Source organism: Amphiprion ocellaris, chromosome 15 (genome assembly GCF_022539595.1).
Source record: "Amphiprion ocellaris isolate individual 3 ecotype Okinawa chromosome 15, ASM2253959v1, whole genome shotgun sequence".
In the NCBI taxonomy this organism is placed as follows: domain Eukaryota; kingdom Metazoa; phylum Chordata; class Actinopteri; family Pomacentridae; genus Amphiprion; species Amphiprion ocellaris.
This window is the reverse complement of record NC_072780.1, coordinates 10,168,438-10,183,581: the sequence shown is the minus strand read 5'-3', so window position 1 is coordinate 10,183,581 and position 15,144 is coordinate 10,168,438. Positions and strand designations below refer to the sequence as shown.

General features: G+C 42.8%; 1 protein-coding gene across 1 annotated transcript in view; it reads right to left on the bottom strand.

Annotated features, from left to right (window-relative positions):
• sdc3 (syndecan 3) overlaps positions 1–15,144 on the bottom strand; it is a 48,241-nt gene that overhangs the window by 3,900 nt on the left and 29,197 nt on the right. The window contains exons 2-4 of the mRNA XM_055017842.1: positions 8,222–8,315; positions 3,867–4,735; positions 1,872–2,061 (exon numbers count right to left, since the gene is read on the bottom strand). Coding sequence (XP_054873817.1) covers positions 1,872–2,061; positions 3,867–4,735; positions 8,222–8,315 — 1,153 coding nt within the window. The remainder of the gene's footprint in view (positions 1–1,871; positions 2,062–3,866; positions 4,736–8,221; positions 8,316–15,144) is intronic.

Genomic DNA, 15,144 nt, shown 5'->3' with positions numbered 1-15,144 from the left:
GAACATCTGACTGAAGGCCCTAACATATAATTCACATCATTTTCATCCTCAACAAACCATTCAGTGACCCCTCATGTCCTACGGATGGAGGCATCCTTGAAGAAGCCATTCCCATCGGAGCAGAAATGTTTCATTATATGGTTTGGGTTTTTCCTTTAATTCGTCATCCATCTGTACGCGTTCGTGAATCCACAATATCAAATCCTCATTAACATGAAGGATTTTGAATATCTCGGCAACTGTTCGATGGATTGCCTTGAAATCTGGCTCAGATATTAATGTTCCCCTCGGGACGAATTCTAACGACTTTGGTGAGCTTATTATTTTTCCTTGAGCATCATCAACAATTCAGAAATCAGTTTCTGACCAAAAATCTCTGAAGCATTAGTATCAGTCTCGGCTGTTTTCCACAGAATTTATTTCTGATTAACACATTTTAGCATGCAAATATTTGTCATTAGGAGAATGGTGACGTGTTTAGCATGCTGATTAACCCCATTCAGACCTACAGTCCCTGTAAACACACACACACATGTTGCATCAGGTAAGCTCAAAGCAGCGCTGTGAGCCCACCATAGCTGCAGACCCTTATTAGTTCAGCCACCGCTGTCAAACAATATATAGATTTTGAGGTTGATTTTTTAATGAAAAGCAACTGTGACTAAAGCATAATATAAACATGTAGCTGAGGAGGAAAAATAAGCCAGATGGGAATTGACAGGCACAGATGGCATTTTTAAAAAAATTGTTTCTTGCAACAAAACTTAAGGAAAAAATACAGAATTTCTATTTGGCACTGATGACAAGCAAATAGAGCTGAACGATGTGCAAAATATATCAATAAATAAATCACACTGGATTACTTTCACAGATTATGATTGCAACATGAGTCAGAATTTTAGCAGGAATGGTAATTTTTGGTTTTCTTTTTCACCGAAGCAAATATGAAATCATAGCAAGACTTTAGATTTTTTGTTTACAGCTGGAGAATATGATTGATAGGCAGGGGCATCTCTGTAGCACCGCTATGCTTTATTTATAAAGGTATGCTCTGATATATTTTACCTTAATCAAAATTGAATACTGCACTTGGTCATATTTTGATTATATTTCAATAATTGTTCAATTGTTTTTTAAGACTTCTGAACCAGTTTGAAATGTCAAGATGGTAAATACCTGCATGTTCTGTCTTATATTACTTTAATAGATGAAAATAAGGAAGGTGACTACGTGTTTACAGCACTACCTATGAATGTGTGAGCCAGACAGGCTGTGATTTGGTTCTATCACACAGTCTAGTCTAAAATCTGTTGCCTCCTGCTCTTTACCGGTGACCAGGAAATCAGCGAAAACCACCGCCAGCAGTCCTCCAATCAGAACAGCTGAAGGAGAGACAGAGAGCCAGTCAGGTCAGGCAAGTTGGCTGCTCCCTCGCTTTCTACAGCAGCTCTTTGGGAAGAGGAGAAGGGGGCACTTGAAAAGAAATTGGATTTACCCAGAGGGAAAACGATGAGAAAAAAAGGGGGGATAGAGGAGGGGCTGGATAACCCAAGAGGAGGATTGCTTGTTCTCAATGGGTCAAACTGGGCTAAGTAGCACATTCACTTATGGTGATGAATCCGCTCTACGTGAATGCGAGGTAATGCCAGGTTTGTCTTAGCAGCTCGCTGGAAGCAGGGAAAGAACACAGGAGGCAACGGGGAGAAGCGTTCCGTCTATCAATCTAAGAGGTGATTACAGTTATTAAAGCAGAGAGACGGAGAAACATGCAGTTAGACAGACAGACACAGAGCTGAACGACCAGGACAGGAATCCAGACGTGACATAAGCACAAGAGCACATCAGCGTGACCTTTGCGGACATATTCGTACCTATCAAGACCTCTTTCCTCTCCAGGATGTTCTTCTGTGGCAGCTGGGCGGCAGAGCTCCCTCCGTCCACTGTGTTTCCCATCAGATCCGGGTCCACTGGCATCACGCCCCGGCCCAGACCGTTGCGGCGATCGTCACGAATCTCGAAATCTCCGCTTGGTCCCGCGGCCCCCACCTCGTTGTTGGCCTCCTGAGACAGCGGAAGAAAAGTGAGACTAACGACAGGAAATTTACATTCGATGTAATCACATTTGTTCCACTGAGCACTGAAACTTAAACACAGAGAACTTTCCATGGCACAACTTGGCCTTTTCAACAATGAGCCTCTGTGTGTTTTCTGATTGGTGGAAAGTTGTGTATTGTCCAACACATATACACACTTCATAAAATCTGGCAGCTTAATGACAATGTGGAAAACCGGGCAAATCTAAACACTTTAATGCAGTGCGGCTGCAGATAAACAGAAGCACCACAATCGGAGAAATGACTCTGGTCTGTAAATAATTAAGCTGTCAGTGTTAACGAGGCGGTCAGAAGAACGGCTGGGTATCCAACCTCAATGCATTATTGGGACTGACAGAAATTAGTCCATTAACTTGGAGCATCAAAACAGTTCATATATGAATCCATGGTCTGGCTTGTTATCTTCATCATGTTTTCTTTCATTTTACTTGTTATAATTTAAGTCTGCTTGTGTTGAGACAACAGTTAATGTCAGGGCTGATGATATTCTTTTTATTACTGTAAAACTGTAAAAACATTGATCATTTTAACAAGTATTGCCCAAGTGGCCTAATATCACTTATTCTTCTGTGTGCTCCATTCAAAAACACACATAAATAAGCCACATATTCATGACAAGGGCAGTGCAGTTTGCTTAGAGTCAGTCCCACATACTCTGTCCTGCTGCAAGTATTTCTTATTGCACCGAATGTGTACAAATCTGCCGGTGAAACTAGTCCACAAGAAACTCTTTGTTCAGTGTCTGCTGAAAACTACTGTGCTCAGCTGTTTTAGGAAATTACAGAGCTTTCAATTTTAAATAGAAACACATACATGTATTTGTGGGAGGCAAAACAATCATATTAAATTATGGTCTGCATTTAAAGACTGATAGCATTGTAAATGAATTGACAAGTGTAAAAGTTATTTAGTGCTGAAAACATCAAGTTTGTTACACAATGGTCATAATAACATGCAGGAATGACATAGGAGGAATTTGGCTTCTTTTGCTAAAGTCTAATATGTAAGGATACATGCTTTGTTTCTGAGAATAAGATGAACAGATTGATACCACTCTGTTTGTACTTTAACTCACCGACCTGGAGTCCAGAGGTGATTAACCTAGCTTAGCACAAACACTGGAAACAGTAGGAAACACTTAGCATGGTTCTTTTCAAAGCTCACAAAAACCTTTACTGGTTCTAAAGCTGACTAAAGAACGTGTCTTTATCAGCACACAGCAACATAAAGTGGCTTTCCGACTGAAAGACTCAGGACAGGCAGGACACGGTGTAAACAGCTCCATACTTGCTGCCATAGTAGAATTAACTCAAATTCAAAGGAGCATCTAGGAAATAGAACAATGAATGCTTTGTTATGGTAGCCTATATGGTGAATTTTATGTCTAAGATGAACATCAAGAAGAGAAATGATGCTTATTGTCCTCTCAGAGTTTCAGCTATCAGCAGAGACTCACACAGAGGTTTTGATTGCTGCTGAGGTGTACCTACGCTGGAGAAGGTACTATTTTCTCCCTGAAAAACAGCCCTGAAAGCAGTTCAGTGCACTTTAAAATGACCCTGCAGAGGAAAACAGCCTGTATAAAGCCATTTTCAGAAGGATTCCAGGGGGAAGTTATTGTTTGTGTCATTGCTTCCTTCCCCTTGCGGTGCTGAGCTTCCTGGTTTTTCGTGGTGAGTGATGTGCACAAACTCTGACACCAAATGTCAACAGTATAAAGAGCATGAATGAGTCACTTGAGGTGAATCTTACCTGTGTTGTTGCTGGCTGCTGTGGGCGGGTCGTCCTCTCTGCTGGCGCCGCCTGAGTGGCCGTCGTCATGGGAACCCTGGGCCTGAAGGGGAACCTGGTCTTGATAGTGGTGGCAGCTGTAGTGGTGGTGGTGGTGGTGGGTGCGGCTGTCGTGGGCTCAGGGGTGGTCTCTGCTGTGGTGGACGTCTCTTCTTCTGTGGTGATCTCCATGTCGAAGCCGGGGTAAAACGAGGTGGGTTCAGGTGACAGGTAGACGTCGTCTTCTTCTTCTATGGTGCTCAGGTCATCTGAACCGGCGGAGGGTGCGGCACTTTCCGAAGGACTGGTTGCCGGGTTGGTGGTCACCACGGGAACGGCAGCAGGTGACCGGGGGGCGGCGGTAGTCCGGGCGGCGGCGGCTCGGATCCTCTCCAGCTCTCTCTCTCTTTCCAGTTCACGCTCTCTCTGCCTCTCTCGCTCTTTCTCTCGCTCTCTCTCACGCTCCCTCTCTCGCTCCCTCTCCCTCTCTCTCTCCCTCTCTCTCTCCATCTCCCTCACCCGCTCCCTCTCCCTCTCTCGTTCTCTCTCCCTCTCCAGCTGTCTCTCCTTCTCTCTCTCCCTCTCCAGCTCCCTCTGCCTCTCTTGCTCCTTCTCCATCTCTCTTTCTCTCTCCTTCTCCAGCTCCTTGTCTCTGTCCCAGAATGCACCGCTCTCTCCGTCTACCTCGGTGGGCAGCGGGGTGCCGGTGGGGTCCTCGGGGCTCGGGCTGGGCTCGGCCGCAGGTGAGGCAGAGGGGGCGGGGCCTGTGGCCTGGGTGGTGGACAGGAGGAGGGGCTCCTCCGTGGTGAAGGATACGGCCACCGATGTCGGCCTCAAACTGATCTCAGGAACTGAAGAGAGGAGAGAAATTAGAATTAATGACTTAATTATACGACAACAAGCAGTGTCAAACTCAACAAATTAAAACACAAACACTTAACAGCAAAGGCCCGGATTGGGGTAATATGGTCACTTCCCTCGGTGTGTGTTAAAAGCTTGGCAGCAGCATTTTGAATTAACTGCAGTGTTTGGGTTGTTTCACTTGCTGTTACCAGAATAAAGTGCAGTACAAGTCAAGTCTGAAAGCATGATGACCTTTTCTAAGTCTGCAGAGGAATGACCTGAACCCGGTTGGCTGTCTGAGTCGGGCAAAACAAGACGGCACCACTTTGATCACTTAAGCATCAAAAGACTCGGATATAACGCAGAGCCTCTTTACGAGCATTACTTGATAAGGGAGACCGACGAGAATAGAACTGTTCATGCTGCTAGAGCTGGAGTTAGGGTGGTAGCTGCAGGAAATGCATGTACATCCAGTTTTTAATTTCAACAATGCAGGGCATAATAGTGGCTCCAGGCTTTATCGAGACATACAAATGGGTGGCATCTACATAGTAATGGAAATCAATGTCTACAATTGATATGCCTTGGAGGAACCATGCATATGATGAACAGAAGAAGACCCAGGATAGACCCCTGGGGGATCCCTCAGAAGAAAGGAGAAAAGGAAGAATCTCAAATCCTGACAGAGGAAGAACGGTTAGACAGATATGAGATGATCCAATCCTCATGATGCCAGCAAAGACGTTGTGGTCTACAGCTTTCAAGATTGAGATGAGGTCAAGGAGAATAAAAATGCAGTGCAGACCTTTGTTGACTGCAGGCAATAAATCACTGGTAACCTTGACCAGAACAGAACTGACTGCGGGTGGCTGATTCACGACACATTCAGTAGTCTATTCCCTTGTGAACAGTAGATTGAGATTTCAGGCACTTGGAGAATTCTAACACATAATCTGACTGGTCTTGCTCAGTCATTCACAGCGCTGCTGCTTTGTTACAAACATTATAGGATTCCTAACATGCAATGAAGCAGTGTAAATGCAGTTGACAAAACTTGTGCGCAGATTTTTGGTGATACGATATGCACATAAATTTCCCACTAAAATATAATAATACAGTTGAACAATATAGTAATTAGAAGATTATTTGAAGGGAATTCTTCCCTTTGAGAAACACACAAGACATGTGAAGGCAAAGAGATGAGGATATACAAGGTCTCTGTCTGTATTCAAACTGGCCTCAACAGAGATGGTCCAAATGGAGCTCCTGAGTGGATACATTTGAAAATGCTGATATTTCAGTCTAGATGGGGAAAACTCAGCTTTTAGAGAACCTACTTAGAAAGTGTGTATTACTAAAATAAAAGTATTGCATGTTATTATATAAAGTTAAATGATAAATGGTCTCCACTGATATAGAACCTAGAACCTTAGCTAGGTTCTACAAAGCCACCATTCATGGAGCTGCCGTGCAGGGTGTTTGACTGGGGTTCAGTGTCTTGCCCAGAAACACTTTGGCACACAGAAGGGTCAAGTGGTCAAACCACCAACAATGGCTGCCCGGTGTTGTCACAAAACCTTTTGCAATAGAGGCCTAGATAACCTGACTTGTAGCCTTTAGTATGGGTCAAGCTCCAGTAGCACTGAATCTTGCCTTTTCTAGAACACAACTTGATCATATCCTTTTGTAAGACACTCCTTGCCTGAAAATCTCTACATATTCAACCTCCACAGCCCCAGTTTGTGACACAGGCTTTCTGTTGTACATTTGAGGTCTCCAAACCCTGAAGAAATCCGCTGCTACCATTAGCTGATAATTAATTAGTCCATTAGCAGATATACAGCTAAACGGCAACTGTTTTGTTAATTGAATGGTTTCCAGTCATTTTTTAAGTTTTCAGAGTTATTATACACTAAACGAAAAACCAACTGATTTAGAAAACACTTGACAAAGCTCCTCCAGAACCACAGCAAACTGCATAAACAGGCCATTAACCGAACTGAGATTTATGTGTCGTTCTACTTTAAGAAAACAAGTGTCTGTTCGCTCTAATTTTCTCTGGGATCAGACGTTTTAAATGTCAGTATACCCAGTGACACATACAGTGCATAGCTATGTTTGTTTTCCCAAATTACTTATAAAGTACTGAATTTAATGACGACTTAGCACAGCAATCAGAGCCACAATTAAATCTCTATTTTCTGCTCATTTAGCTGTCTGACAACAGAAAGTGAACAATATGTAAATGAGAACAACTACAGTGAAATGTGAGTTTAGCTGTAATAAAACCTGGAGAGCAGAAAGCGACAGAGCAGAGGTTTAATGCAGAACTAAAGGCAGCGCAGCTGAGCTGTTTGTCCACCCGTCTGCTGGCTCTGACGTTTAATCATTTTCCTTTTGTTGTGGTCCTTTGGTGTGGATGGAGATCTTTAGGAAGATGGCCTCTGAATATATTTCATTTTGAAGAGAAGAGAAGAGAAGAGAAGAGAAGAGAAGAGAAGAGAAGAGAAGAGAAGAGAAGAGAAGAGAAGAGGGTCTGAGTGATTCATTTTCTTTGTAAATCTCATAATAGTATTATTCCACCTTTCATTCTGTTATAGCAGTGAAGCTCCTTGGCTTGAAAGAGAAACAAATTGAATTTACAGGCACAAAGACATGAAGGCTGACAGAGGAACTGGGAAGAATATTGAAATATGGACTTCAACAATGCAGCTTCTGTTAAACATACCAGATGCCACAAAATGACTTGTTATGAGGCGACAGCGGCATAAAATGCACATCTGTCTGTTAAAAATGAGTCCGTTCTTTGGCATCGGACGACTCCGTATCACCGTTTGAGATAAAGCAATTTGCCAGGCTGCTGTTTCAACCACGGGGGGTGCGTCTGCTACACTCTCCTGCTCTGAATTGTAATTTATTTTGAGCGTGCTCGCCACTAGCGCAGTGCCTGAACCGAGGGCAGTCCTCAATGAGTCATGCTTAATAAGGAGAGCGGCGCTCAAACTTCAACAGCCAGATCAGAAAATCAACCCGAATTACACCAATGTGATTTACATTAAGTAGGTAATTCCTAACCACACAGACAGGCAGCTCAGTCAAACGCAGACATACGCTACAGATAGGTGCACACGAGTGCTGGTGTGTGATCGTCTAATCTGTGTGGACTGTAATCTGATTAGACTAAATAAGATCTGGGGGAATCGAGCCTGGGTTAGTGCTTGTTTGCAAGGGTGTGTCCAAGATGCTTTCAATAAATCTGCGCCAAACTTGTCTGTCAAGCCAAATGGCAAGTTTGTTCGGTGCGATTAGTGCGTGCGTGGCCTCCGTGCACGGCAGACTGGTGAATAAAGCGACCATAACTGGAGGACAGGGTGGGAGGGTGGGGTCTGTAGGGTCAGCAAATTGAAATCCAGCAGCTGTCGGGTTTGAAAGAACCAGGGCGTGAGTGTGTAACCTCACACAACACAATGAGACACACACACACACACACTTACAGCCGGAGCCGGAGCCTGAGTAGAGGTCCTCATCGTCGTAGAACTCATCTCTCGTCGAGCCTTCGTCGTCGATCGACGGAGACCACGTCTGTGCCTGCAGGAGACACGGGGAGAGGGACATACAGATGACAGAGATTAGAGTTATTCATCATGAATGACTGAGCTATTTGTCATTTCATTTGAAAGAGAAACCACTTTGGCAGATTACATGCACACAGAGACACGCACACAACTGTCTGAGAGGATCCTGCATTATGCCGGACAGGGTAACATCTGTCAGTCTGTGACTCTATGGAGGAGCATATTTAATGAGTTGATCTAAAGCTGGGATTTTGATAGAGGAACATCAAAGCCTTTAAAGAGAGAAGGGGGTTTCATTTAGTCTCTGCCTATGTGTCAACTGGAAGCGATGACTGCAGACTGTAAAGCAGCAAAGTAAAGGAAAGCAATTAGCTTCAGAACTGAGGCTCATTGAACTCAACGTTTTTTTTCCCCATTTTGAATTAATAGGATCATGTTTTTCAATATTATTTAATTGATTGGTCTAAAAATTACTAGAAAATGTCCGTTTTACATTAACAAAGTGAATTAAATTTCTTCAAATTGTTTGTTTTTATCCAAAGACATTAAATTTAAATGATAATAAATGCACAAAAATTTAAAGACGTTGGGGCAAGAGAAGAGTAGACATGTTTCTTTGCTAAACGGGTAATCAATCAGTTAATCAATCAACTAATTCAACAAGGTAGAAGCCTTATAGCATATATGTATGATGCTGTACAGGGCCTAGAGTTAGCATGTATGTGATCCTACAGTCCCTCTGGTCATTGATCAAACCCCTAAAAACTCATGTCAGATATTTAAAAATTTTCCCCATGAAAATAATTTCTTCCTGCCTTCAAATGGCTTAGATGTAACTCTACATAGCTGCTTCCTCTAGAGTGTGGAGATCTCAAGCACACCAGCTCACCTGCAACTGCACAAACACAATAAAACTACTCTACACAATGGCAAGTTGTGATATTCAAGTGTGAGATTCAAGGTTTATATACTTAACCATGGTGTGGACTGCTTATTTCACTCATTATGTGCCTTCTAACATATTTAAAACATCATATGGACATATTAACAAAGAACAAACATGGCTTTCACTGTCTTGGTATGGTTAAAACTGCCTGTCAGTTTCCCACAGGCTGACATCTTCAGACTGCTTGTTTTGACTGACCAGCAGTCCAAAAGCCAAGGAGGTGTTCAGTCTACTGAGATGTAAAAGTGAAAAAAAGCTCCAAAATCCTCCCATTTTGGAACCCGCAACGAGCAAATGTTCTGTTTGATAAATGCCTTGAATGAATAACTGATGACGAGAATCGTCTGCAAATCACTTATCACTATTTTAAACTCCCCATGTGGCTTTGAGGTGGAGAATATCACCATCTCTTCTGTCTAACTGCTACATTACAGCTTTCCAGCAGCGCCTTGAAGGCTCCCTGTCTGTAATACGTCTGTAACTGTCTCTCATGGATCGTTTCACAGCATCCTCCCTCCTCATCACTCCACTTTAATCCACCTATTTCACGAAGGCCTCCGAGTAGAAAAAGCGCAAGCTTGCCGACCTCTGTCAGGGTCAGGCAGGAGAGATTAGTCATGGATCGTTCAGGGGTTGAACCTGTGAAGTGAATGACCTGAGGCTTCGGTCACTTTGAGGCTGATCCCTCCTCTCTCTTCATTCATCACCCTCTCTTTCTCTTGACCCCAATCCCACATTGCTGCGATGTTTAAACACACACTTTAGCACTCAGAGGCTTTTCCCATCATGCAGGGTCAACTAATACAGCTATCGAATGCATGCACTTAGGAGATACCACACATACTGCAGAGCAAAGATAAATTTCAAACTACAGTAGACGTTACAATTTGCTTGAAGATAGGTTTCAAAGAGGGCTCGTCCTGCACTGTGATTCATTATACTGAGAGCCAAAGATGTACGCAGTCATTTTACATACAAAAGAACTCCTGTGTCCTGCTTATTGATTTAAATCAATACACTAACTGATTTATCTTGTGCTACTTTGTCAAAGATGGGATGTATTTAAGCGCATTTATTAGTGATTAGGCAAATTAATCCGGCAGATTAATATCCATTTTGAGAAAATTGGCACCAGCCGATTACCAGGGGAAAGCTGCAGGGCCCTGACTAGCTCCAGGATTTGACTGAATAGTTACCACAGCCTGAGATGTCAGTAGGAGAGGCTGCTATCTGCTGATAACTGCTGTTGTTAAGTGCACGAGTAAACTTTACTTTTCTGTCATTCACAAAGCTTTCTTTAACCAAAGTTATTAATTAGATTTTCTTTAGATGTTTACTGAACTGATGCATTTTTACAACAAATGGATGCCCTGCAGACAGAGTGCAGCAGCACTTCAGCAATCAGAGACAACGCAGATGTTTATTTAAGTTTGGCAATTTAGAGTCTCACTTGGCATCATTAATAAATTGCTGCATTTTATCAGATGCAAAAGGAAACAAACAACAAAGACACAACTGTAGCATTCAATATCAGTCATTGATGCTCTGTCATTATCGCTACTGGCATTCAGTAACTAAAAAAACTACTGACTGAGCACTAACATTTACCAACTACTGTATTTAACTAAAGTACTTCAGATTACCTTATTATATCTGAACTGCATTTCATAGTACCTTTTACTTTGATGGGAATAGTTTCTGGGTACGTTGCATATAAAGATTTTACATAGAGAAAATATTCATGTGTTTCTGTTTATGAAGCATTGTAAAGACTGATCTAAGAGGAGATCAGGTTAATTGGACAAAATTTCTATAAAAACCTTCATCATATTGTTGTTCAAGTGATTTGAGTGGAGACTAGACTCCTGCACCTCCTCTTGGCTCCGTCTCCAGGCTTTAGGAATCTTTTCAGAGAGGGTGCTGTTTCCATTTCCTTCTTTACAAATGAAGATGTGTGTGTGCTCAGATGTTGGAAAGCCTGATTTAATGGCACAAAATCCAGCAAGAAAAGCTACTATTCCAGCACTGGTAACAGCTGCCAACGCAACAGAAAAAAAAGGAAAACTGAGGAAGAGAGTCTAAAAGAGAGTTTAAGAATAAATGTACAAACATGAGTCAGTTTTGATGAAGCACAGACCTGGCGTCTACTAACTACTACATCCTTAAATTGCTGTTATTTTCCTGGGCAGATAAGCTGTTCATTTCAATTACCTGTAATGTCCAAGTGTTTTGTAATGTTGGTTGGGTTGTGCAGGTAGAAGTTTCTTGGGAGAACTAAAAGGAGGAGAGCTGTATTTTCAGATCGTGGTGTTCTTTTCCTCAGCTTTAAAACGATCCCTTTCCACCACCCTAAACATATAGTGCACGATGTATGTACTAGAGGGAGCTATTCTGCATAAAGAGCGCTTTGATTTTTTGCCACATGGGAGCAACTGAACAAGCAGTCAACACAACACTGACATTTTATCCCCTTATAAAGTCGACACGCTCAACTTGCCAGCAAACATTTGCTTATTTACACATCAAGCAGACATGAAGCAACATCAGCAGTGTGACTTTCTGGCCAATACCGGCTCTCCTTGTGGCGTTGTTTTTGATCTCCGTCGACCCTTTAATGGAGTTATATGGCATTTCTACCGCTAAATGCGGCCCTGCGTTCGGCAGAAAGTCACTAACGAACTTGTGTGTCTTTGATGTTGGGGTGGTTATCATCCGAGCAGGTGAAAAATGCAGTGTAAAGTGAAGTTAATCAGAGCAGTGAGAGGTCAGAAAACCAAAACAGTGAGCTGAAAGGTGCTACAATGCTTTACTGAGCAGTCGGTCAGTCCATGATCGAAGAAGCTTTAATGACATTTCGCTGAAGATTCTGCTTTTTCAAGTAAACTTTTGATTGCAGGACTTTTACTTTTAATGCCGTGTTGAAGTGCTATTTTGTTCTGTGTATTCTGAGCACAGATCCAGCTCAGTGCATGATAAGCAGTGCAAGGTTTCACTGCCAACCAAAAAATAGAGGGTCGTATTGTTGCTCCAGGTATTGGAAAACACTCGGTTCACTGCTGCAAATCTGACCAAAGCAAACTTATCTCCTCAGCAATCTTAAGCCCATCCCGAGGCCCTGCAGAGCTGTTTTTGCTAGCCTGTGTGATGCTAATTGTGGGCACACACACACATAAACCCACACACACAGAAGTAGAAGCTCCTCCCCGGCTCCAGACAGAGGAAACCTGATGCCTTTAAAAGCCAATAAAAGCATAATGGAATCTAGAAACCCGAGCATCTCAGTCCATCACATCACAGCATGAGGCGGAGCTGAAACGCTATATGTACCTCCTGAAAATGAAATTGACTTGAAGTTGTTTGGAGCCCGAACGTACCGAGGATACTGGGCCTCACAAAGCAGGAGGCTTGCCTGAGAGTGTGTGTGTGTGTGTGTGTGTGTGTGTGTGTGTGTGTGTGTGTGTGAGAGAGAGCTTCAAGAGAGAAAAGTGTGTGTGTGAAGGCCTGCCGTTTTTAAAACCCTGAAAGTGCCGAAAAATACTGAAAAGACGTGTCAGTGCGAGCATGGTGTGTATGTGTGTGTGTGCTGTATTCCAAGGAACGGTTTTACAATGAAGGCCGTTGCTATGGGCAACCTTTGCCTTCCACAGAAATTCCCGTCTCCCAGTGAGAAGCTACCAAACACACACACACACCCATAAGTCCATCAGCGCACACACATGTAAGAGCTCTAACTACATAAGCAAAAGGTGTTACGTAACGTCAAATAAACAACCCAAAAAACAACATCAAAACAGTCTGCTCCTCCGGCTCTCTCCCCCATCTCCCCACCCTCCCCTCCTCTCTATCTGTTCCTCCCTTCGCCTCCCCTCTGGTTCCACAAACTCCGTGCCAGTGTCTCCCTGTCCTCGCCCTGTTTTCCTTTCATCTTAAACTCCATTTCTTATCTCGAGTCCCCCCCCCCCAAATTCAGCGTGACTCCCAAAAAACACACACATGCATGTTTAAATCAACACACCCCACCCCCGAGGGCCCACCCCAGGGGTCCCATTTACAAGTCCCCCACCACACACACACACACACACACACACACACACACACACACACATGCATGCAGACACGCAACACAACAACAACCTGCAGGACTCACTGTATCTGCACATCTGAGTCGGTCTGCGTGTGTTTAACCCTCCTGTTGTCCTCATTTACGGGCACCAAAAAATATTGTTCCCTTGTCTGAAAAAAAATCCAAAAATTCAGCAAAAAAAAAATCCCAAAATTTCTGAAAATTTGCAAAACCTTTAGGAAGAAAATTCCAATAATTCCTTAAGTTTTATTTTTAAAAAATCCCCCAAATTTGGCAAGAAATTTCTTGTAAATATTTTCAAAAAATGAGTAAAAATCTTCCAAAAAAAATCCTAAAAATATCTAAAGTGATTACATATATATCAGTAAAACTTCTCATATTCTCTTAAAAACATTCACATAAAAAATCAACCAAAATCCAGCAAATTTCGCTGGATTTTGGTTGATTTTTATGTGAATGTTTTTAAGAAACATTTTTAACATTTTTTTTTTGCCAAAAAAAATTCAGAGATTTCCCAAAAATGTTGAAAATGTGGACATCAGAAGTTTCACTGTGAAAATATATTTTTTTTCCCCCCCACGATTTCAAACTTTAAAACGGGTCAATTTTGACCCGCAGGACGACACGAGTGTTAAATCCGCATCATCTATGTTTGTCCCAACAGTAGTATATAATCACCCGCTGTGCCTCGACATGTTTAACTTATGAGTCAGTATTATACGTGTGAATTCACGGTATGGTGGGCCGTTGTGCGTCACTCTGCGTAATTACAGCGTGTGTGTCTGTGTGTGTGTGTGCATGGGTATAATCACAGGTTTTGTTTGCGGTGTACATGCAGACACAAATGCCCCTCAGACCCATCGGTGTGGGAGCGACTGCGTGTGTTTTTTACGTGATTTTCGGAGGAGTCGAACAGAGCCAGCTCTGCATTTTGCCTCTGTTTCAGGAGCTATAAACAGCTGTACTTTCAGCCTGCACCACATAGCTTGCTAACCACAACGAGACACAACGAGCTCTCCTCCACCGCACGCATCACCCGGGGCCAGAATCATCTGTATGTTGCCCTCAATTTCCTTCCACCACTGCATTTTGTTCCCATTCGTTCTAAAAGGAAGCTGTATGATGACAGCCACATTCGGTCGGGATCCGCCGACTGAATGCAATCCTGGTTTTTGGCAACGTATGAAGCACTGCCATTGTAAGACGTGCGGTGCCAGTTGGAGTCATTTTAAAACGATCTGGGAGCTTGGAATATATAATTATGTATACTTCAGTTGAAAAAGAAAAAAGAAAGAAGGGCAAAAACCCAAAATTGAGGGAGAGAAAGACCAGAAAGGCAGAAAAAGGAATCAGTTTTTTGTAAGGGGGGTGATGTGATGTTTTCACAAAGCAAACACAAGTATGTCCTCTGTTAGGTGTTGCAACATTTGCGGTGACTCAGGTAGAAACTTGATCTGCTATAAATCTGATCCTATAGCTTCTCTGCGGGCGAGAGTGTGTGTGTGTGTGTGTGTGTGTGTGTGTGTGTGTGTGTGTGTGTGTGTGTGTGTGTGTGTGCGTGTGTGTGTGTGCGCGTGTGTGTGTCAGCTTCTTTTACAGCTACAGAGGCTGGATTTTAAACCTGAGCTGACAATGCTGCGGTTTCACAGATATTAATATTCCACATGTTCCACATTTTAATTCGGATTTGGAGTGTAAAGAATGAGATTAGAAGTGTTTCAGATATAAACTGAGCAACCTGATAATGAGAAGAAACATGTATGGAGGTTGAGCGATTAATACCGGCAGCACATGGGGGAGAAACAGACTGAG